Source organism: Geotrypetes seraphini, chromosome 1 (genome assembly GCF_902459505.1).
Source record: "Geotrypetes seraphini chromosome 1, aGeoSer1.1, whole genome shotgun sequence".
Taxonomy (NCBI): domain Eukaryota; kingdom Metazoa; phylum Chordata; class Amphibia; order Gymnophiona; family Dermophiidae; genus Geotrypetes; species Geotrypetes seraphini.
The window spans coordinates 119,561,841-119,586,106 of NC_047084.1; the positions used below are offsets into that span (position 1 = coordinate 119,561,841).

The 24,266-nt window shown below is 44.7% G+C and overlaps 1 protein-coding gene across 1 annotated transcript in view; it reads left to right on the top strand.

Annotated features, from left to right (window-relative positions):
- The window catches only part of LOC117366698 (long-chain-fatty-acid--CoA ligase ACSBG2-like), a 69,606-nt gene that overhangs the window by 18,029 nt on the left and 27,311 nt on the right, over positions 1 to 24,266 (top strand). The window contains exons 5-7 of the mRNA XM_033958419.1: positions 9,758 to 9,878; positions 13,712 to 13,792; positions 20,995 to 21,144. Of these exons, the coding sequence (XP_033814310.1) occupies positions 9,758 to 9,878; positions 13,712 to 13,792; positions 20,995 to 21,144 (352 nt within the window). The remainder of the gene's footprint in view (positions 1 to 9,757; positions 9,879 to 13,711; positions 13,793 to 20,994; positions 21,145 to 24,266) is intronic.

Below are 24,266 nucleotides of genomic sequence, written 5' to 3' on the forward strand. Positions count from 1 at the left end.
GCTTCCTGGAAGCTTCCAAGACCTCCCTCACTTCTTGTGAGAATTGGTGAGGGGTTACGTTGAGAGGAACCAAGCTGTCAGGTGGAGAGACTGCAGGTTGGGATGAAGTAGTGATCCTTGATGTTGAGTAAGTAGTGAAGGAAACACTGGAAGTGGTACTGGTTCCCTGCTGCTGAGTTGAAGTAGGAGGGAGAACCAAGGTTGTCTGGGCCACCGAGGAGCTATTAGAATCATGGTGGCCCGTTCGAGTTTCAGCTTGACCAGAGTCTTCTGGATCAGCGGGAATGGTGGGAACGCATATAGAAATCGTTTCCCCCAGTTCAGTAGAAAAGCATCTGCCTCGAGGCGATGAGGAGTGTAGATCCTGGAGCAAAACTGAGGCAGTTTGGCGTTGTGGGGAGCCGCAAAGAGGTCTATCTGAGGCGTCCCCCATTGCGTGAAGATTTGGTGAAGGGGGTTGGAATGGAGAGTCCATTCGTGCGGTTGTAGCAGACGGCTTAGTTTGTCTGCTAAGACGTTGTTCTCCCCCTGGATGTATACTGCTCTGAGTAGGGCGTTGTGGCGCACCGCCCAGTCCCAGACTCGTAGAGCTTCCTGGCAAAGGAGGGCCGAGCCCGTGCCTCCTTGCTTGTTGATATAATACATGGCGGCCTGATTGTCTGTGCGAATGAGGATTACCATGTCGTGGAGTCGGTGTTGGAAAGCTTGGAGCGCATTGAAGATGGCTCTGAGTTCCAATAGATTGATTTGGTGTAGTCTTTCCGCACTGGTCCAGAATCCTTGGGTGCGGAGACCCTCCAGGTGGGCCCCCCATGCGTAATTCGACGAATCGGTTGTGAGAACTTTCTGATGGGGGGGAGAGTGCATCAGCAAACCTCTGGATAGATTCGAAGAGGTCATCCACCAAAGTAGAGACTGCCGAAGAGCAGGTGTGACTACGATGCGTTTGGACAGTGGATCGGATGTCTGATTCCACTGTGATGCCAGGGTCCACTGGGGGATCCTGAGGTGGAGTCTGGCAAAGGGTGTCACGTGTACTGTGGAGGCCATATGGCCCAGGAGCACCATCAGTTGTCTCGCCGGTATGGTTTGGCGAGTAGCCACCGACTGGCAGAGATGAAGAAGAGACTCCATGCGTTGCCGGGGCAGGAATGCTCGGAGTCGGGTGGTGTCCAGGACCGCTCCGATGAAGGGGAGGGACTGGGTGGGTTGTAGATGAGACTTGGAGAAGTTGATCTCGATCTGGAGGAAGTAGGTTGTAGCCAAGGCCGCCGAAGTGACCTCTGGGGCTGACGGGGCCTTGATGAGCCAGTCGTCGAGGTATGGAAACACCTGTAGACCCCTGTCCCGGAGTGCTGCGGCCACTACCACCAGGCACTTTGTGAAGACTCTGGGGGACGAAGATAGGCCGAATGGTAGCACTCGATACTGTAGGTGCAGATTTCCCACCCGAAATCTGAGGAACTTTCGGGAGGCCGGGTGAATGGGGATGTGAGTGTAGGCCTCCTTGAGATCCAGGGAGCATAACCAGTCGTTCTGCTCGAGGAGGGGGTATAGAGAAGCCAAAGTCAACATGCGGAACTTCTCTTTGACCAGGAACTTGTTGAGGGCCCGAAGGTCTAAAATGGGTCGCAGGTCGCCCGTTTTCTTCGGGACGAGGAAGTACCGGGAGTAAAACCCTCGGTTCAATTGGTCTGACGGGACCGGCTCGACAGCCCGAAGCTGAAGTAAGGTTTGGACTTCTTGAAGAAGAAGGGCGGTCTGCGTCGAGCTTGAAGGATACTCTCTTGGAGGATGGTCCGGGGGGACCCGGTGGAATTGAAGAGAGTATCCTTCTCTTATGATGGAGAGGACCCATAGGTCCGTGGTTATGGCCTCCCATCGGTGGTAAAAAAGATGGAGGCGGCCCCCTATGGGAGAGGCCGAGGTTATGCTCCCGGGAGGGGCGTCAAAAGGGCTGGGGAGCCTTAGGTACAGCCGGTGGCTGAAGTTTTTGCTGAGACTTCTGGGGAGGTTGTCTCTTCGCAGGCTGTCTCGCAGCAGGCGTTTGCCTGGGCATGTAACGCCGCTGGTAAATCAGGGGTGGCCTGGAAGGTCGAGACTGTTGAGGTTTGGGTTTGGGCCGTAGGATGGATTGAAAGGATTTTTCATGATCCGACAGCTTCTTGGTAACAGTTTCGATAGACTCATCGAACAGGTCAGCTCCAGCGCATGGTACGTTGGCGAGTCTGTCCTGTAGGTTGGGATCCATATCGATAGTACGGAGCCATGCCAGGCGACGCATGGCTACCGCGCTTGCGGCGGCGCGTGCCGAGAGTTCGAATGCATCGAAGGAGGATTGCATCAGCTGGAGGCGTAATTGGGAGAGGGAGGCTACCACTTCCTCGAACTCGAATCGAGCTTGGTTGTCTATGAACGGAGTGAACTTGCGGAGCACCGGCAAGAAGAACTCCAGATAGGAAGAGAAAAAGAAGTTGTAGTTTAGCACCCGTGACGCCATCATGGAGTTTTGGTAGAATTTTCTACCAAATTTGTCCATCGTTCTCCCCTCTCGGCCCGGCGGTACAGAGGCATAGACCTGGGAGGGGTGAGAGCGTTTAAGGGAGGACTCGACCAGTAGGGATTGGTGGGAGAGTTGAGGGCCCTCGAACCCTTTATGGTGCACGATGCGGTATCGAGCATCGAGTTTGCTGGGGATCGCCGGTATGGAATACGGCGTTTCGAAGCACTGCATGAAGGTCTGGTCCAGTAATTTATGCAAGGGGAGCCGAAGCGACTCCGTTGGAGGGTTAGGTAAATGCATGGTGTCCAGATACTCTTTGGAGTATCTGGAGCCCGTGTCAAGGGTCACATCCAGATCATCCGCCATTTGTCGGAGGAATGATGAGAAGGACAATTGTTCCGCCAGCGTCGGTCTGTGGGACGGGCTGGAGGAGGATGAGGCCTCCAGGTCCGTGGACATCGGGGAGTGACAAGGAGAATCGGGCACCGGTGTCTCCTCGTACTCCGGGCCCCTCGGAGGGGACACCTCTGATGAGGAGTATCCCCTACGTTGCAGTTTTTTCTGCGGTGACACCTCTGAATGGCGTGAGGAGTGCCAGGATGAGTGTCTCGATCGGTGCCCGTCTCGGTGGCGGGACGGGGATCGGGATCGTCTGTGCATCGCATGGTCTCCCGAGGCCCCCAAGTGGATAGGGCTGGAAGCGGTGGATCGTAACTGGGTTTGCGATGCGGGTTCTTGCGATGCTACCCAAGTCTGGTAAGGAGTACGGAAGAACTCTTCCTGACTATGCCCAGGGCTTCGAGTATCGATCGGAGGTCTGGTCCCATGTTGGCGCGGAGGCGTAATGGGTTCTAATGGCGGCATATCGGTAAGCGAGGCTTGCCGCGTGGGCATCGCCGCCCTCCCCCGTTCGTCCTCGTCGGTTGTCGAGGTCGAACGGTGTGGGGGAGGGAGAGGGGGCGGACCGCCCCTTTGGATCGGTACCGGGAGGTCACCCTGTATGGCAGCGATGAGCCCGGGTCCGATGGTCTGCATGAGCTCAACGAATTGAGCTTCCAGCACGGACCGTAGCGAAGCCGATAAGGAGGGATCCGCACCGAAAGGGGGTCCTCCTGCACGGACATCGCGCTCCTTCGAGGCCGAGTGCTTCTGCTTAGTAGCTTTCGGCACTTTGATGACCATTGGTGGCACTGTGGAAGGAAGAGGTACCTGAACCGAGGAGACCGGGGCAGGCACCGACGTCGAGCTCGTGGATGGTGTCGGGGCGAGCGATGCCGGTTTCACCACGCTCGATGCAGGAGGGGTCGATGCCGGTTTTGCCCGAACCGGGGAGGTATCGGATGAAGTGGAGGCTGAGGGATCCTTAGCTGCGTCCATCTTGAACATCGATTCCCACAATAGGCAACGCCGCTTGAATGAGCGTGCCGTAAGGGTAGAGCAAGGCCTGCACGATTTCGGAATGTGGTCAGGGCCCAAACACTGCAAACAGCGCCAGTGAGGGTCCGTGAGTGAAATCGCGCGTTGGCACTTGCTGCACTTTTTAAACCCGGTGATTGGCTGGGACATAGGCCGGAAAATCTCCGCCGCGAGGTCGAAGCCAGTGGGCCTGAGCCACGTGGCCGGCCCGTTCGACCCGCCGGAGGAAATAATCTTCTTTTTTTTTTTTTTTTTTTTTACGAAAAGAAAAGAACTGTTAACTGTAATTAAAAGAAAGCGAAAACGCGGACAAGGAAGGCAAATTTAACTGAATTCAGCTAGCGCATGATGAAGTTGAACTTCTCAGCTCCGCGGAAAAGAAAGAACTGAGGAGACACGCCCGGATCTCCGGGTAGGAAGGCACCGGCGCATGCGCGGTGCGGGCATCTAGAAACTTTAAGTTTCTACAAGCAACACGTGCTTGTGAGACGTCCGTACCGGGGCTCTGTCTGATGACATCACCCCCGCTAGTGAGAATACCTGCCTGCTTGTCCTGGGATAAATAGCCCATTACACAGTATAAGCCTGTAACTCAGGTTTCCGAGGTGGATAGCTTTTACCACAGCACTGAGGTTAAATCATAATATAAATTTAATGTTTAAAATGAATTACTTCAAGGGGTATTTTACCTAAACAACTTGTATTCTTTCGACTCACCATTCTCAAAAAGAGTTGGAGGGGAACCTATTTATCTCTATTTGATCTTTGCCCCCTGGGACATTTGATATTTGCCTGATATTCACCCAGCACCAGTTGGCATTTTTAATCCCTGACCACCACCAGCTGAATAGAAACATAGAAACACAGAAAAAAGCGGCAGAAAAGGGCTTCAGCCCACCAAGTCTGCCCATTCCAAGTATCCCCTCCCCTGAGTTTACTCCCTTAAAGATCCCACGTGAGTATCCCATTTTCTCTTAAAATCCGTCACGCTGCTGGCCTTTATCACCTGGAGTGGGAGTCTGTTTCTATAACCATAAAGCCCTATGACCTCACAATGCAGATGGAAAGAGCTTTAGCCAATAGGAAGAGGAGATGCAAATGTTAAAAGCCTTAGCCAATAGGGAGAGGAGGAGATAGTGGATGCTGTGGCCATTTGGCCTTTATCTGCCATCATAGAAACATAGAAAAAAGCAGCAGAAAAGGGCTATAGCCCCCCAAGTCTGCCCATTCCAAGTATCCCCTCCCCTGAATTTACTCCCTTAAAGATCCCACGTGAGTATCCCATTTTCTCTTAAAATCCGTCACGCTGCTGGCCTTTATCACCTGGAGTGGGAGTCTGTTTCTATAACCATAAAGCCCTATGACCTCACAATGCAGATGGAAAGAGCTTTAGCCAATAGGAAGAGGAGATGCAAATGTTAAGAGCCTTAGCCAATAGGGAGAGGAGGAGATAGTGGATGCTGTGGCCATTTGGCCTTTATCACCTGGAGTGGGAGTCTGTTTCTATAACCATAAAGCCCTATGACCTCACAATGCAGATGGAAAGAGCTTTAGCCAATAGGAAGAGGAGATGCAAATGTTAAAAGCCTTAGCCAATAGGGAGAGGAGGAGATAGTGGATGCTGTGGCCATTTGGCCTTTATCTGCCATCATAGAAACATAGAAAAAAGCAGCAGAAAAGGGCTATAGCCCACCAAGTCTGCCCATTCCAAGTATCCCCTCCCCTGAATTTACTCCCTTAAAGATCCCACGTGAGTATCCCATTTTCTCTTAAAATCCGTCACGCTGCTGGCCTTTATCACCTGGAGTGGGAGTCTGTTTCTATAACCATAAAGCCCTATGACCTCACAATGCAGATGGAAAGAGCTTTAGCCAATAGGAAGAGGAGATGCAAATGTTAAGAGCCTTAGCCAATAGGGAGAGGAGGAGATAGTGGATGCTGTGGCCATTTGGCCTTTATCTGCCATCATAGAAACATAGAAAAAAGCAGCAGAAAAGGGCTGTAGCCCCCCAAGTCTGCCCATTCCAAGTATCCCTCCCCCCTGAGTTTACTCCCTTAAAGATCCCACGTGAGTTTCCCATTTTCTCTTAAAATCCGTCACGCTGCTGGCCTTTATCACCTGGAGTGGGAGTCTGTTTCTATAACCATAAAGCCCTATGACCTCACAATGCAGATGGAAAGAGCTTTAGCCAATAGGAAGAGGAGATGCAAATGTTAAGAGCCTTAGCCAATAGGGAGAGGAGGAGATAGTGGATGCTGTGGCCATTTGGCCTTTATCTGCCATCATAGAAACATAGAAAAAAGCAGCAGAAAAGGGCTGTAGCCCACCAAGTCTGCCCATTCCAAGTATCCCCTCCCCTGAATTTCCTCCCTTAAAGATCCCACGTGAGTATCCCATTTTCTCTTAAAATCCGTCACGCTGCTGGCCTTTATCACCTGGAGTGGGAGTCTGTTTCTATAACCATAAAGCCCTAGGACCTCACAATGCAGATGGAAAGAGCTTTAGCCAATAGGAAGAGGAGATGCAAATGTTAAGAGCCTTAGCCAATAGGGAGAGGAGGAGATAGTGGATGCTGTGGCCATTTGGCCTTTATCTGCCATCATAGAAACATAGAAAAAAGCAGCAGAAAAGGGCTATAGCCCACCAAGTCTGCCCATTCCAGGTATCCCCCCCCTGAATTTACTCCCTTAGAGATCCCACGTGAGTATCCCATTTTCTCTTAAAATCCGTCACGCTGCTGGCCTTTATCACCTGGAGTGGGAGTCTGTTCCAATGATCCACCACACTTTCGGTGAAGAAGTACTTCCTGGAGTCGCCATGAAACTTCCCTCCCCTGATTTTCAGCGGATGCCCTCTGGTGGTCGAGGGTCCCATGAGCCAGAAGATATCATCTTCTGACTCGATGCGTCCCGTGATGTACTTATATGTTTCAATCATATCTCCCCGTTCTCTTCTTTCCTCAAGTGAGTACAGCCGCAATTTCTTAAGGCCATGTCCAGGCAAGATGAATAGCCAGCTTTTTCACCACTGCTGGGAGTGATTTGGGCACAATTTATGCCTAGTGCCATTCCCAGATAGCTTAACCGGGCAAAGCTAGGACTGCTTTTTAGAAGCCTGTCTGCCTGATTCACTGTCTGGGTGCTGCCACTCCCTAGGACCAGTTTCTGAATAGCTGCCAGCTCTGCCTCTATTCCATTCTTGGATCACCCTGGCAATACTAGCGGTCAAAAAAGGAGAGTCTGTGGCACTGGCTGGGAAAATGCTGTTGAGCACCTGGCCAGGATTTCTCTTTAACCTGGTGAAATCCTTCTCCATATTGACCCGTTATAAATGACATAGTTTCTAATCTTTGATTTTGTGTCTCACCAGAGTAGCCCAGTCCAATAAATGCAACCCTCCCCCAATGGGAAGCGGCATCTGAGCCATTCACAGCTCCAGGCTGATATTTCTTATGCACTCTAATCTTAATTACATGTGAACCGAGTTGAGCTCCGTTGGGAGATGACCCGGTATATAAATGGAAGATTAGATTAGAATATTCAACATCGAAGCATGCATGACTCCAGGCATTGAGAGTCTCGACAGTCACTTGAAAGTTAACAGGGCAGCAGCCAATATTCAGACCAGTCTCTAGTTAACTTTAGTGCATAAAGGGATCCTTTTATGAAGGTGTGCTAATTGATTTAGTGCACGATAGAAATTAGCACATGCTAAATGCAACCACAAATCAACAAAATAATAAAAGCATCATTCGCAACTATGAGAAACTTAAGACAAATTCGAAAATTCTTCGACAGGAAACCATTCCAACTTTTGGTACAATCTCTTATCCTTGGACTAATAGACTACTGCAACAAATTATACCTCCCCTGCCCAGTGGCCATAATAAAACAACTACAAACAATACAAAATACAGCCCTAAGACTCATCTACTCATTGAAAAAATATGACCACAATCACAGAGGCATATCACGACTCACACTGGCTCCCAATACAAGCAAGAGTACACTTCAAATTCTATTGCCTACTATTCAAAACTATTAACGGAGACTGCCCAACCTACTGGAACAACCGACTAATCCAAGCCACCTCAACCAGACACAGAAGAACCCACTCACTATTCACACACCCGCCAACCAAAATGTCAAACAAAGAAAACTATATGACAACCTAATGGCCACCAGAGCAGCAAAACTAGACAGACAAATCACCAATCTGCTGTCTTCGACCACAGACTACAAAACCTTCAAAAAAGAAACAAAAATTCTACTCTTCAAAAAGTACATAAAACCTATTTAACTTGACCAGATCCATCCCAAGCTCCACCTACTATACTATCTACTCCTTATCAAATCTAAAATGGTCAAATTACCCAACATGTATTATCTAACTTCATGACAAGTCTTATGTAATCCGCCTTGAACCGCAAGGTAATGGCGGAATAGAAATCACTGATGTAATGTAAATGCTAAGGGGCCCATTATAAATTGGTTAGCATGCCTTCGTAAAAGGACCAAAAGTCAGGATAACCTTTTTGATGTCCTAACTGTATGAGGTTATTCAGCAGATAGAAAAAGCCACTAACTAGTTAACTGATTTATGTTACGTCATGTGCAATCTAATATCCCATTGAATCCTCGCAAATCAGAGTTGTAGGTGGTTTGGAAGCAGCATATCATTACATTGAGTTATTTGTATTGCATAAAATTATACCTGTAATCAGTGACGTTGCCCTCCCCCACTTCACCCGCTCCCCCGCCATGCGCACACCCCTTCCCCTGTACCTGTTTAGATTCCCCGGCGCAAGCAGCATCTCTAACTTGCTGCCTGTGTCAGCGTTGGCTCTCCCTCTGATGTCACTTCCTAGTTGCGGGATCCAGAAGTAACGTCAGAGGGAAGCGCCGAGGCTGGGGAGAATGGTGGATTGGAGCCACTGCTCACACAGGCAATGAACAAGAGGTACTGTGGTAGGGGAGGAGTGGGAAGGAGCGGGGGCGGAGAGGAGGAGAGGTGCCCACCCCTGCTCCCTCTTACTGCACCACTATACCCTAAACATATATTACAAAGTCTGAGTCTCCTCAGACCCCTAACATTTTTTTCAGACTTATGCGGAACAGTGCATAAACAGTGGTTGCACGAATTTTGATGGGAAGTGAGTTCTGCACTTCTGCGATTTGGTAGTTACATGATTTGCAACGAGGTGCCTTGTGTTTGATGCTTTTCAGAGGTGGGAAAGACAGGATCAAGCAGTGTGAGTTACAAGGATTAGCAGATTTACCTAGTATGCTAAGTAGCATAGACTGAATTCTATTCATTTTTCTATTGGTAGCCAGTGTAGCTCTATGAGTAGTGACATGACATGGTCAAGTCTTAATTTCTATCAATTGGAGTATTTCATTTGTTTCACAGAAATTCCTGAAAGTAGCGCATTGCAGTAGTCCAGTCTAGACAGTATGGTCAACTGTACTAGTATCCTGAAGTGGTTTCTTTTCTTTTTTTACTTTCTTTTTATTTCTTATCAGTTAAAAATCACATGAAATAACACTATGATGAGAGAAATAAAGGAAAAAAGAGCTTCCAAAGAAATTACAGATAGGAAAATAAAATTTCACTTTTGACTGCCACTTGGGATCCAAAATTCACAAGCATAAACAAGGTCAGGTTATCAATGATATGAAATGAAAAGTATGGAATAACTTGTAAGTTTCATGGCTCCACATCATTCTCTTCTTGGTTAGGTTGAGAACTTTTTGGCAGCCCCTCATTGCCCATATGATCAGTCCGCCCCTGTTCTCAGTATTATATTTTTGCTCTCTCTCTCTCTTGCCTGCACTCAGTGGCATTCCTGCTGGAATATACATCACAAGTTCCCCAGAGGCATGCCAGTATGTGGCTGAGAACTGTACAGCAAATATCCTCGTGGTAGAGAATCACCAGCAGCTCATCAAAATCCTACAGGTCAGTCTGTGCCAATTTATTCTCTCCTCTCCCTCCCCCATCTCTAATCTAGATCATTCTTTTTCCTCTACTCTTAATGGATCCATAGTAACATAGTACATGGCAGCAGATAAAGACCTGAATGGTCCATCCAGTTGGCCCAACAGTTACATGCATTATTAATTCATGATCGAATGGTCTTTCTTTGACATCCTGTAGATCGTAGACGTCTTCTCGGTACTGTCCTTAGGTTCCAACTCCAACCTATCCAAACCACCTTATCATTTGTGGAACACAGACCGTAAAATTCTGCCCCTCACTGACCTTCCATCAAAACCCTCCTCAGCCCACCTTAAACTGAATTGCCCTATATGGGACACCGACTGTGCAAGAGCCTGAATTAGCATCGAAGCACCATTTGACATGTCAAACATATAATAATAATAATTTATTTCTTGTATACCGCCCTGCCATTAGTTTTATCTAGGCGGTTCACAATAGTAGATAAATACAATCGTATACACATTTCTATGGGCAGAATTATACATCATGTTTAAACATGCTAGTATTAATATCTCAATTAAAAATACAACCTAATTGTAAAGAAAAATTTACAAACGCGGCATGATAAAATCATTAAGAAGCTTGAAGATCAACATTCTTGGTTATCAAACAGTTTCTAATAATTTCCTAAATATAGTATACTAGCTGATGCCCCGGCGTTGCACGGGTATTTAATTATAGCAATAACACTGTAAATGGATTCAAATAAAGATACTTTATAGTGGTGAATGAAATTATTTTTTTACAGCTTAATAAAAAGTACAATATTCAAATTATAATGTGAAATATTTGACAAAATGAATACAATACAACTAACACAAAACTTGATTATAAACAACATTTTTAGTTTCACCTCCAGGAGCAAGAACATATAAAGTGTTGGGTGAACCCACCCTTGAGCAAGCAACATAGAGTTGTGGGCCGAGAGACCCCCAGAACATATCACCCCAGGTAGTGAGGGATCTGCATACCAAGTTTCGTTCAAATCGGTCAAGCCGTTTTTGCGTGATCGCGGCACATACACACACACACACATACATACCTCCGATTTTATATATATAGAAGAATGCGCCTGACCAATCAGCAGGCTTTATCCAGGAATCCGCTTCCTATCAAAGAATGTTTTATAGCGACAACCCCTAGGGGAGGGGAAAATAAACATGTCCAAATTCCTGCTCTGCTTTTTGGAATTAAACAAGCGGGTAAGTAGTCCAAAAAGGGCTTTATAACCAACACACCCGAATTTTAAAAATACTCTGGCCCAAAACAACAGCCAGTGTAGTTTGGCATAAAAAGGACTTACATGATCATATTTGTTAAGACTAAAAATTAAACGAACGAAGTCTTAATACAAGCTTTTTTGGTAGTCCTAGATAAACAATATTGCAATAATCTACACTATATAACCATTTAAGTTTTGTAACAGTAACATAGTAAATGACAGCAGATAAAGACCCGAATGGTCCATCCAGTCTGCCCAGTCTGCCTCGTCAATCCATTAAAAACTCTGCTGCACGACTCATATTCCGTAGGAGCCGCTATTCTCACATTACCCTTCTCAAGTCACTTCATTGGCTCCCCATCCATTTCTGAATACAGTTTAAACTCCTCTTGCTGACTTACAAGTGCATTCACTCTCTTCACTTTTCTCCCCCTAGGCTCCCCGCCCCTCGTGATCTCCGTTCATTGGGCAAGCCCCTCTTATCTGTACCCTTCTCTTCCACTGCCAACTCCAGACTCTGTCCCTTCTTTCTTGCGGCGCCGAACAGGTTACCTAAATCAATACGTCGTGCTCCATCCCTGGCAGTGTTCAAATCCAAGCTAAAGGCCCACTTTTTTGAAACTGCTTTCAACTCGTAACTCCCCTCACTGGTGTCAGATACCTAGACCCATTATAATCTCCCCAACCCTGAAATGTCCTGTCTAAATTAGATTCTAAGCTCTTTTCAGGGACTGTCTATTGTATGTTAGTAGTAGTAGTATGTATCTCTCTCTCTTGGCTTCTTTCAGTTTCACCTGGTAGTCCTTTCTGTACTCCTCTTGGATTTTTTTTATATTTCAGGAGCATCAACTCTTTTGCCTTCATTTTCTCTACATCGGTTTCCTTTTTCTCTTGTTTTTATTTATTTTCTTCATATACAGGTCAGTAGCCATTTTTCTAATCAGAGATCCTCTGGACCCAGGGAGTCAAGAGAATGCCGTATTCTATGGTCTCCTAGGAAGGTTTACCATATTTTTCTCCAGGAAACCCCAGACACATGACCCCGCCCACTTCTGCCTCCAGCCCTGCCCACTTCTGCCTCCAGCCCCGCCCACTTCTGCCTCCAGCCTCGCCCCCACAAAGCCTTCTCTCGTCTTCCGGACAAGCTCCAGCCACATCTAAAGAGCAAGGAGCATGCACAGATGTGTGTGGCATCATCCTTGCATGATCAGAGGCCCTCCAGATGTGGCTGGAGCTTGTTAGGTCTTTCCAAAACCCAGACAAATGCCAGGTTTTGGAAAGTAACATAAGAACATAAGAATTGCCGCTGCTGAGTCAGATTAGTGGTCCATCGTGCCCAGCAGTCCGCTCACACAGCAGACCAGCACCCTAACTGAGACTAGCCCTACCTGCGTACGTTCTGGTTCAGCAGGAACTTGTCTAACTTTGTCTTGAATCCCTGGAGGGTGTTTTCCCCTATGACAGACTAACAAGAGGATATGTCCGGGTTTTCCCGGACCCTAACTGAGACTAGCCCTACCTGCGTACGTTCTGGTTCAGCAGGAACTTGTCTAACTTTGTCTTGAATCCCTGGAGGGTGTTTTCCCCTATGACAGACTAACAAGAGGATATGTCCAGGTTTACCCAGACATCTTGTAGCCCCTACGCATTGTTCCCTCTAAGTTGAATGGTACTCCCGCCAGTGAGGGGTGTTGCATCACTATCATATTTTCAATAGTGAGGGACAATCAAGCTCTGAAGAACTCCAGGGAATCTGCCTATTTCTAACAATTGAAAAGACGATATTGAAGCTGGCATCTCATGGTCCTCAGTTGCTAAATGCTGACCGAATAATATTTTGTAGATGTTTAATAGTTGGGAACTGAGGTACAGCAAGAACACCCCATGGCACCATAGAAGGTCTAAAAGAGGAAGGGGGATGACCAGTTTGTATAGTGAAGTACTCAGGAAACCTTGGCGTGCTGATGTGCCTCTATCTTTGGAGAAAATGCTCCACCTGCTTGGTGGCTTGCTGCCCCACTCCTATAACATAGGTTATTTTGGTCCTTAAAAACACCCAGTAGCTTGAGGTGTTCCTCCTTTGCTAATGTTGATGCTGCTTTGCCCTTCCTTTGTCATCATGAAATTGGAGGAAGCTTAAAGCGGTCACCATTTGTTCATTTTCATACTACTCCTACTTCTTCTTATCATTTCTGTACTGCTGCCAGGCATACATAGCGCTGTACATTAAATATGTAAAAGACAATTCCCGCACAATACAAGCAGGAGAGAGGGTCTCTCACTCAAGTTTACAACTCACATTATCTATCCAATCTAACACTTGGACTAAGGGGGACAAACAAGCATCTGAAAACGTGGCTCTACTCAAAAATATAAATCTCGCTACCCTCTTTATGATCACTAATTCTTATTATGTTTTTCCTTCCTTATATTAAAGTTCCTGTAAACCGTGCCAAGCTCCATCTCTATGGAGAGGATGTGGTATATAAACTTAAGGTTTAGTTTAGTTTAAGCATGGGAGACCCGGTGGTAGAAGATTCAAATTCTACCCCTTGTGTTTCCTACTCAGGTTCAAGCCAAGCTTCCTCATCTCAAGGCCATTATCCAATATCATGAAGAGCTGAAGGAGAAGAGACCCAACCTCTTCACGGTAAATAGAAGCCACTGAGTTGTCCCTGTTCCTCCTGAATGTCATTGCTCTCCATATAATGTTTCTTCCATGCTGGTCCACCACAAATCCCACACAAATTAAAGGCACCAGATTTAACCAGGTAGGACCCCCCTGATATGAAGCAGTACTTAATGGGGTAATGTAGCTTGAGTATCACTGGAGACTGTAGCGGCTCTATCCAGGTAATCCCAGGGAGGTGTAGGGATGGAGTTAGTATGGACCTGGAAGTTAACCAGGCAATATTAATGTTCAGCACTGCTGCTCTGATAGGTAACCAAGTAAAAAAAAAGTCACACAAAAGTCGACCTATCTAAGTTTGATTAGCTATCTGGTACTGGCGCTAAATATCACCGTTTTAGTATTGAATATCAGAGCCTAATTCAGGCCACTGTGGTCGGTGTTTTAAAACTGCTGACAGCTGTGGGACGAATAAAACCCCCCAAATGTTTAACTTTTGTCTTAGTGTGGGCTAATTTTATAACAGAATACTCATGCAAAAAGTGCTTTATATGTGGTAGTACTGCAAAACTATCGCTAGTCGCTAGAACTCATGGCAGCCATTTTGTACTGGGAGGTGCTAGGAGCAACTGGACTACCAGGCAGCTAGAAATAGGTCCTGGGTGGGCTTATATTGGGCTTATATCATACATTTCCATTATTATCTAATCTCATTAAGTATTTCTTAGTCACACTCTGCCTAAACAGACTTACAATATAAGGAATTACAGAATGTATATGCTACAGTTTGAGGAAGGCAGAATTATGAGTGGAGTAATTGGGAAGAGTGAATGGAGGTTCTATAACTGTACTTGAGTAGAGTAAGGGATTTGATGATATTAGGTATTTTGAGTTAGTTGTCTATGGTGTGTATGCTTTCAAAGAAGAGAGTTTTTAATTTTTTTCAGAATCTATTGTAGAATGTTTCCATCCTGATGACAGTCAAGAGGTTGTATCAGATTTTCGTGCCAAGATAAGTGAAGAGCGAGTCAAATGTGCATTTGCATTTAACCCCTTAGGGAGATGGTAGGAGCAGTTGAAACAATTCCAGTTTTCTGGTTGATGTGGACCAGGAATTGATAAATAGGTTTATGAGCAGTTCAGCAGTTTTTGCATATAAGATTTTGAACATTATGCATGATAGTTTGAAGGTGATACGAATTATGACAGGTAGCCAGTGTAAGTTCTTATAGTAAGGTGAGACGGAGTCAAATTTCTTTAGTTTGAATATTTTTAGTCTGACCGCTGTGTTTTGAATCATCTGTTGATTGTTCAGGAGAGTAGAGTTTAGACTCGCATAGAGGGAGTTGCAATAATCCATCTGGGACAGTATAAGCATTTGCGTTAGTACGGCAAAGTGGTGCTCTTGAAAAAAGGATCTCATAAGTCTTAGTCTTCTCAAATTGTAGAAGGTTTTTTTCCTTAGGTTGGATACTTGAGATTCGTATGATAGGGTGAAGTTGAGTATGACTCCAAGAACTTTGTTGATATCCAGTGTGGATCCTGAGGTTAGAGTTACAGCGGGAGGAACTGTATGTATAGCATTATGAAACCATAGAATTTTGTTTTTTTCCGCATTTAGTCTGAGTTTGTTGAATGCGGTCCAGGTCTGTATTTTGTACATTCCATTTGGTATTACAGTACTCCCCCGATATTCACGGGGGTTCTGTGCAAATATCGAAAAACCACGAATACGGTTTTTCACCTGGGGAGACAAGAGAGGGCAACTGGAGAGGCAGGAGAGGGCAGCCGGAGCGCTGGCGAGTGAAGGAAACCACTCGCAGTATGCTCCGACTGCCTTTTCCTGCACTAAAGTGAGGCTTCACCAATCAGGAGTTGCTTTAACATGCAGCTCCTGATTGGTGAAGCCTGACTTTAGCACAGGAAGTCCAGGTTGGAGAATATCGTGAATGGTCGGGACCGCGAACCGTGAATGACCAGGGGAACACTGTATCAGCGTTGCGTCATTAGAATCACGATTAATTGGGATGAGTAGAAGAATGTCTTCTGTTTATGAGAATTCTCATTCATTGTTGTAGAATATGATATGGTCTAGTGAGCTCATAAAAAAGTTATATAGATCATCGGTGATAACAGTGATCCTTGCGGTATGCCACAGAACACTTGCTAGGTTTTTGAAAACGCTTCATCTTTTTAGAAAAGATATTGTCTGTTTTGTAGGACGGTTCCTACAATGCCTATTTCATTGAATTTGACTAGTAATAGTTGGTGGTCGACCAAGTCAAAGGCGGCCAATGTTCAAGTATTGCTTGATTTTGGTGGACCTGTGTGCTATGATTTGAGTGGAATCCAAATTGACTGGGATGGAAGCAAGAGTGTTCTTCAATGTAAGCGGAGAGTTGGTTGCAGATGTGTATTTTGAGAAGTTTGACTAGTATTGGGATTCTAGCCATGGGTCTGTAATTTGAGGGGCTAGAGAGGTCTACGTTCAAGGTTTTGTGGATCAGCATGAGAACAATTTGTCACATGTGAGATGGTAGTTGGCTGTGATAAAGATTTGTCAGCCATTCTATGATGTGGTCAGGGGCTTCTGCAAGCAGATGGTTGGGGCATTAGTCAAGAATACTGCTGCAAGTGGACAGTTTTTTTCAAGAGAGTAACACCGAACCTTGAGGGACTCCACTACTCACCTTTCCTTCTTCCGAACAAATTTCATTAACCACCACCATCTGTCGTCTGTCCGTGAACTAGTTTCTAATACAGTTCACAACTTTGGGTCCTAACTTCAGCCTGTAAAGTTTATTCAAGAGCCTTCTATGAGGACCTGTATCAAAGGCTTTGCTGAAATCTAAGTATATTACATCTAGCATATATCTTTGATCCAATTCTGTGGTCATCAAAAAATTCAATCAGATTTGTTTGGCATGATTTACCTATAGTAAAACCATGTTGCCTCTGCAACCCATTAGATTCTAGGAATTTCACTATCCTTTCTTTCAGTAATGCTTCCATTATTTTTCCAATAACCGAAGTGAGGCTTACCGGTCTGGAGCTTCCCTCTTCATCTCTGCGACCACTTTTGTGAATAGGAACCGCATCCTCTCTTCTCCCAAACCCCAGGAACCACTCCCATTGCAAAAATTTGTTGAACCTCTCTGAGCTCCCTCAATGTCCTGGTTTTAAACGAACGCATATTCACAGGTAAAATGTTTGTGTGAAGAGCTCCCAGCAGTCTGAATGCCTAGAAAACTAGCATTATTATAACGAATATTCAACCTATTTCTAACCTATTATTAACAGCTCCTACAGTTGTAACATAGGTAAGCATAACTTCCATGTAATGAATTTCAACAATCCTATTTTCCTTCACAAAAATCCACATTAAATCTTTACTAAATTTCAATTTCCACTTTGGTCACTAGATGGCAGTGATGGATTAGTAATATAATATTACAAAACTGAGCTACCAGACACAGCAAGCCTAAGTAGACAGAAATACTGTAGACAAATGGGGTGGGGGCGCTTTTGAGCACAGCATAAAATAGACGTCTGTTCCAGAGCTCCTTCAGTCCTATGTTCTCGGCAGATTACAAAAAAGTAACATACTGTACATAATCTTAAAACAATTCACCATATACAACAAAACAAAAATGTTAAATAATGAAAAACAGCGATGCCTCCATATTTGCCATATTTCAGCCCCTCATCCTATATTTCTGTAAAACCTTCTGCTTCACCAAAAGCTTTAAAAACGGCTTTCTAAGAGAGAGAAGCACCTCTCTTTTACATAGTTCCAAAGGTAAATTGTTCCATAACTTAGGTCCCACAATTTGAAAGGTGGTAGCACAAATATCTAATAGACTCACAGATCGAAAACGTGGAACTTCCAAGAGATGTTTATTCTTGGATCTTAAAGAATGTGAAAGTTTATAAGTTTTCATAGTAGAAGCAAGTGGAGACTGGACCGCATTATTCAGTGTTTTAAAGACAAACGTCAACACTTTAAATTCAGCTCTGTAAGAAATAGGCCTCGCATCATGGTACATGGACTTGCCGTGCCACTGGGGCTTGCGTGCATCTGAGAAACTGAAAGCTATGCCGTCGGTAGTTTAACTACCAGCAAGGCCTCCCAAGGAGGACGGGCTTCAGCAGCAGCAGATGGGCAGTGTTGGAGGCGGAGAATCGCGTTTGATGCGACAACATTGAATTTATACTGCTCAGAAGAAAGGCCCGGCAATCTACTTGATGATGATGAGACATAAAGAATTGACATATAGTACTGGAAGATGGTTCCTTAGGTCGGAAGGTACTCGCTGTGATCATCGCTCGGAGTACGCTCAATGTTTGTGAAGCCGCCAGGACATCCTGATGCTGATGTTGCTGGACAGAAAAGGGAGATCAGAAGCTGTAAAGATATTCTAAACATAGGAACACAGAAGGTACGAAGCATGAATCAAGGAAAATTAGAAATTGTTAAAGATCAAATGGAAAAAAAAAACAAAATCAATTTGATAGGGATCAGTGAACTCAAATGGACAAGATAGGGCTATTTTCAATCAAACAAGCACTGGATTTGCTACTCTTGTCATGAAATGCACAGGAAAAATGGTTTGGCATTCATCCTCAACAATAAGCTTTCAAAGACAGTACTAAAATACAATGTTATCAGAGACAGAGTCTACAGGGAAAGTCAATCAATGTCACCTTGATCCAAGTATATGCTCCAACGACAGATGCAGAAGATGAGGATTTAGAGTTGTTCTACAAACAACTTCAAAACGTTGAACAAGATATACTGATCATTACGGGGATTTCAATGCAAAAGTAGGAAGTACACCTGAAGATGCAGTGGTTGGAAAGCATGGCAGAGGAGAAAGAAATGAAACAGTTACGCAAAATGAACAGTCAATCATGAATACACATTTCCAAAACCACAAATGTCGCCAGAACACATGGACCTGTCCAAATGGCATGTATCGAAGTCAAATTGACTACATTTGCATAGGAAAGAGATGGAAATCTGCTCTTTGGCTGCAAGGGCTAAACCAGGAGCTGATTGTGGAAGAGACATAAGCTTTTGACATGCAAGATCAAAGTAAATCTTCGCAAGAAGAAGATCATTAGAGACCTCCCAAAGTACGACATTGAAAATATTCCATCAGACTATTGGATAAAACTAGACAACAGATTTGCCTTTCTTGATAACAGGAGATAGCCTGAAGAGTTATGGAATGACATCAAAATTGTAATTAGTGATGAAGCAAAAAAAAAAAACAACAACACTCCAGAAGAAAAAGAAAGCTATGAAATCACCTTGAATTTCTATGGTGCAACCTCACCCTGAGTATTGCATTCAATTGTGGTCACCTTATCTCAAAAAAGATATAGCGGAACTAGAAAAGGTTCAAAGAAGAGCAACCAAGATGATAAAGGGGATGGAACTCCTCTCGTATGAGGAAAGACTAAAAAGGTTTGGGCTCTTTAGCAGACGGCTGAGAGGGAATATGATTGAGGTCTACAAAATCCTGAGTGTTGGAGAATGGAGAGAAGTGAATTGATTTTTCACCCTTTCAAAAAGTAGAAAAACCAGGCAGACATTCAATAAAATTACATGGGAATACTTTTAAAACAAATAGGAGAAATATTTTTGTACTCAAAGAATAGTTAAGTTCTGAACTCATTGTCAGAGGAGATGGTTACAGTGGTTAGCATAGCTGGGTTTAAGAAAGGTTTGGACAAGTTCCTGGAGGAAAAGTCCATGGTCTGCTATTGAAACAGGCATTGTGGAAGGAATGTTGCTACTATTTGATTTTCTGCCAGGTATTGTGACCTGGATTGGCCACCATTGGAAACAGGATACTGGGCTAAATGTAACATTGGTAGGGTGGCCAAATTAAAAAACAAAAAAACAAGACTACAGAAAACAATGGACAAGTTACAGGAACTTTATTAAAAATCAGTAAAATATTGTCCCAAAAAAGGTTCACGTGTGCATGGGAACTGGACCCAACACGGTCCGTGTCTCAGAGAAACACTCCTTCAGGGCATTTACAGATTTTATGCAACATTTTGGTTCTCAACTAGTGAAGCATAGGACAACTTGGAGAAAGCGAACAGAATGTTGGGTATCATCAAAAAGGGTATCGCGACCAGGACGAAGGAAGTCATCATGTCACTGTATCGTGCAATGGTGCACCCGCATCTGGAGTACTGTGTCCAGTACTGGTCACCTTACCTCATGAAGGACATGGCATTATTTGAGGGAGTCCAGAGAAGAGCGACTAAACTGATAAGAGGTATGGAAAACTTTTCATAAGCTGACAGGTTGGAAAAGCTGGGGCTATTCTCCCTGGAAAAGCGGAGACTTAGAGGGGACATGAATCCTTCAAAATCCTGAAGGGCATAGAAAAGGTAGACAGGGACAGATTCTTCAGACTGTGGGGAACCACAAGTACAAGGGGGCACTTGGAGAAATTGAAAGGGGACAGGTTTAGAACAAACGCTAGGAAGTTCTTCTTTACTCAGAGGGTGGTGGACACATGGAACGCGCTTCTGGAGATTGTGATAGGCCAGAGCACGCTACAGGGGTTCAAGGAAGGTTTAGATAGGTTCCTAAAGGATAAGGGGATTGAGGGGTACAGATAGAAGTAGAGATAGGTTATAGGAATAGTCAGGGACCACTTCACAGGTCATAGACCTGATGGACCGCCGCGGGAGCGGACCGCTGAGCGCGATGGACCTCTGGTCTGACCCAGTGGAGGCAACTTCTTATGTTCTTATGACCCCTGAAGAAGGAGTGTTTCTCTGAAACGGTCCAATTCCTGTAACTTGTCCATTGTTTTCTGTAGTCTTGTTTTTTTGGTTTTACCTGCTCACTGCAGACTTGTTGGATTTTTCTTTGTTTCTGAAGGGTGACCATGTTACTTATTTCAGGAGGGAGACTTCTTGGCCAGCCCTGGATGTCTGCCAACCTCAACCTGGTGCATTATGGGATCTGCTGCACTGATTTCAATGGATAGAATCATGGACTGCAAATACTACACTGCTTTGGGATGTAATTTTAAAACCAGGACTGGCCAAAAAGTCTCCCTTCTTGTCTGACCCAGTATGGCTATTCTTTTGTTCTTTTTCTGTGTGTATGTGGAAGGAGTTTATGCATCTTGGGTTGACTGCCTTGTATTCTGTGTATGGACTTCTAATGGTCTCTTTTCCTTTGTGTGAAGTGGAAGGAGTTCATGCAACTGGGCTCAGATGTTCCGGATTCGCAGCTGGATGAAATAATTGCCTCCCAGAAAGCCAACCAGTGCTGCACCATGCTCTATACCTCGGGGACCACAGGGAACCCCAAAGGGGTGATGCTCAGCCATGACAATGTGAGTATAAAAGTATTTCGTAACACTGAGGGTGTATGAGAAAACCAGGGCCTATTTGGCTGCCTAGATGATGCCTGGCTTAGAGGGTTAAGCAATATTTGTTGGTTTGGAACCAGAGCAAGGCTGAAGCAAGTACTACACCCTTATGTGCTGTGAAGAACTTAGTTCACACCAGCTGTCAAGTTGAATTAACACCAAACTTTAACTCCAGCATAGCCATTATTTCATATACAGGTGGTCAACTTATGTCCCTCATTCTCTCTGCTTCTTCTCACCTGTACAGAAAAATACATTTAGTGATGTTACTGTACTATTCCCAGATAACAGATGTTAAGGTTCTATTATCAGTACCTTGATGGAAAACAACCAGTTTGTCAACACTTTCCTGCCGTTTGATTTTAATACCCTCTGCAGCTAGCTCAGGATCTGGTGTTAAGTGATAATGATATCTCTCTCTGCCTGAAATGTAAACACATCTTTTCAGAGGGTAAAATGTTGTAGCATGCACAGTTTCAACTGATCTCTCTCTCTCTCTCACTCTCTCTCTCTACACCAGGGGTAGGGAACTCCGGTCCTCGAGAGCCGTATTCCAGTTGGGTTTTCAGGATTTCCCCAATGAATATGCATGAGATCTATTTGCATGCACTGCTTTCAATGCATATGCATTGGGGAAATCCTGAAAACCCAACTGGATTACGGCTCTCGAGGACCGAAGTTTCCTACGCCTGTTCTACACCTAGATTTTACTGGGGTACAGTAGTTCCCCATAACACCACATAATGAAAGGCAGCAACTTTTCCAGTTCTGGTTCTGGTTTTAGTCCCAGAAATCCTGAATCCTGGTCAATACAAGTGCCTGTGATGTCTTCCTGTGGGGGTTTAGGCAGACTGATCCTTTCAACTCAGAATAATGGTTCAAGCTTGGCAGGAAAATAAAAAGGGGCTCTCAAAATAAGATTAATGGTCAGAGGCAGGAAAAGATCAAGGAATTTTGGTGGGCAAAGCAGGAGCTTAAATTACTTTGGCAGAGTTCACTGCTGCCACCAAGAACATCCCTTAAACATTAACTCTTTAACTGGCAGATGGTGAAACAGCTGTTTTAGGTAATTTGATGTTGAACGAGAGCAACTGTGCCAAGTATTTGGAGACATTTGGAGATACAGATCTCCCATAAGAGCCATAGAAGACACACGTTGCTTCTGAGCAACAAGGCCAAATAAAGGGTTAAACTCCACTTCCATCCCCTTCCAGAACCTTCACCAAATCTCTGGAAGATTCTGGTGCCAGAAGGTCTAAGTTTCCAAACAAACGTTCAGCAAAAGGTTAATCTACGCTGCCAATAATAAACCTAGAACCAAATGCTGAAACCATTCGCAGACAGCCTGGAACACACGGAGCCAGAAAAAGTGCCAGCAAACACGCAGAGGGCCATGTTTGAAAAGGACATTTCCCGCAAGGCAAACTGCTAGATGCCCCAAAACATCACCTACTTGGACGTCGTGGCCGACAAGACATGCAAAGGACATCCAACCTTAGGACGCCTAAATTTATACCTCATTTTCGACCACAGAAAAGTCCAAGACCAAAACATCCAAACACAAACCATTTGGATGTAGGAGGGGTCGGCATTGTAAAGGATTGGCAACATAGACATGCCAACAGAGCAGTGGGACACCTTCTCTTCTCAACGACCTTCCCCAAAAAGAACTACAACGTCTCCAATTAATACAAAACACTGCAATAAAACTTATCTACAAAAAAGGTAGATTCGACCATGTTACTCCGCTTCTAAAAGAAGCTCACTGGCTCCCTATCACCCATCGCATCACCTATAAAATCATCTTACTTTCTTTTAAAATAAAACTTTCTCACCAACCATCGTTCCTTGACAAACTCCTTATACCTCAATGTTCCCCTCGAACTTTAAGATCATCTGATCAAAAACTTCTCTTCATCCCTTCCCTAAAAGACTTCTACTATACCCGTAAAACAAACTTTGCAGTAACCGCCCCTACACTATGGAACTCTCTGTCACAATACCTCCGTGACGAACAACAATTAGCCAAATTCAAGACTAACCGAAAGACTTTCTTATTTCAGGATGCATTCAATCTAACCTAGATCCTCATCTTTCTTCCTCTTTTTCTTTTTCTCTTTTTTTTTCACCCTCTTCCTTTCTTCCTCTTTTATTTCTTCCTTCTTTTTTTAAGCAAATATTTGCTAGTACAACGTGCCCTTACCCCTACGTTCTATCCCTACCCCACTTTCTCCTTTTCATCTAAATAATGTAACTATTTTCCCCTCCTCCCCTATTATCCTCACTTTCCAGTTCGTCTAGTCTTTGTCATTTATGTTCAACTTAGATATTTCTACTCACTTTTTACTATTTTTAATCTTCCTTTTAAATTTTATTGTTAACCGGCCAGACATTTGTTTGATGGTCGGGATATTAAAAACTAATAAACTTGGAAACTTAGAGGGCACTGCTTTGAACTTCACATAAAGGGTGCCAGACATTCATCTCATTATATACCCCTTATAATTTATGGTGAGCCCCCAAAATCTACTATACTACCTGCCTACCACCCCAATAGCCCTTATGTCTATATGGCAGTAGAGAAGTGTTTTGGTGGACTCACATTTTCCATCATAAATGCAGTGGTTAGAGTGTCTTATGGGCCTGGGTCCTCCTCTCTATGGTTCACTAGCCCCCCCCCCCCCCCCCAAGCTACTTAAGCCACCTCTGTGCAGCTTTACTAGGCTTTCATGTTCTGGAGGCAGATATGTACATTTTTATTCTGATTTTTATGGCAGTATAAGGGGGGTCAATGATCACTGGGGGAGTGTGTGGGGTCTGTACTTTGTTTCTGCAGTGGCTATCTGGTCACTTTGGATACCTTCTGGGCACTTAGTCCTGTTTTTAGATCGCCTAAGTCACAATGTGTAAGTTCCGTCCAGGCAGTCTCGTCAAACTTTAGATTATCCCTGCAGTCCGACTAAGTCTAGGTTGGACGACATCCCACCCTAATCACTCCTTCAAAAACGCCCCTTTCAGCTCTGGGCGCACAGTGGGATTCAGAGGCCTATCTCTGGATACATCTGAAACCCCATTTTGATTATCAG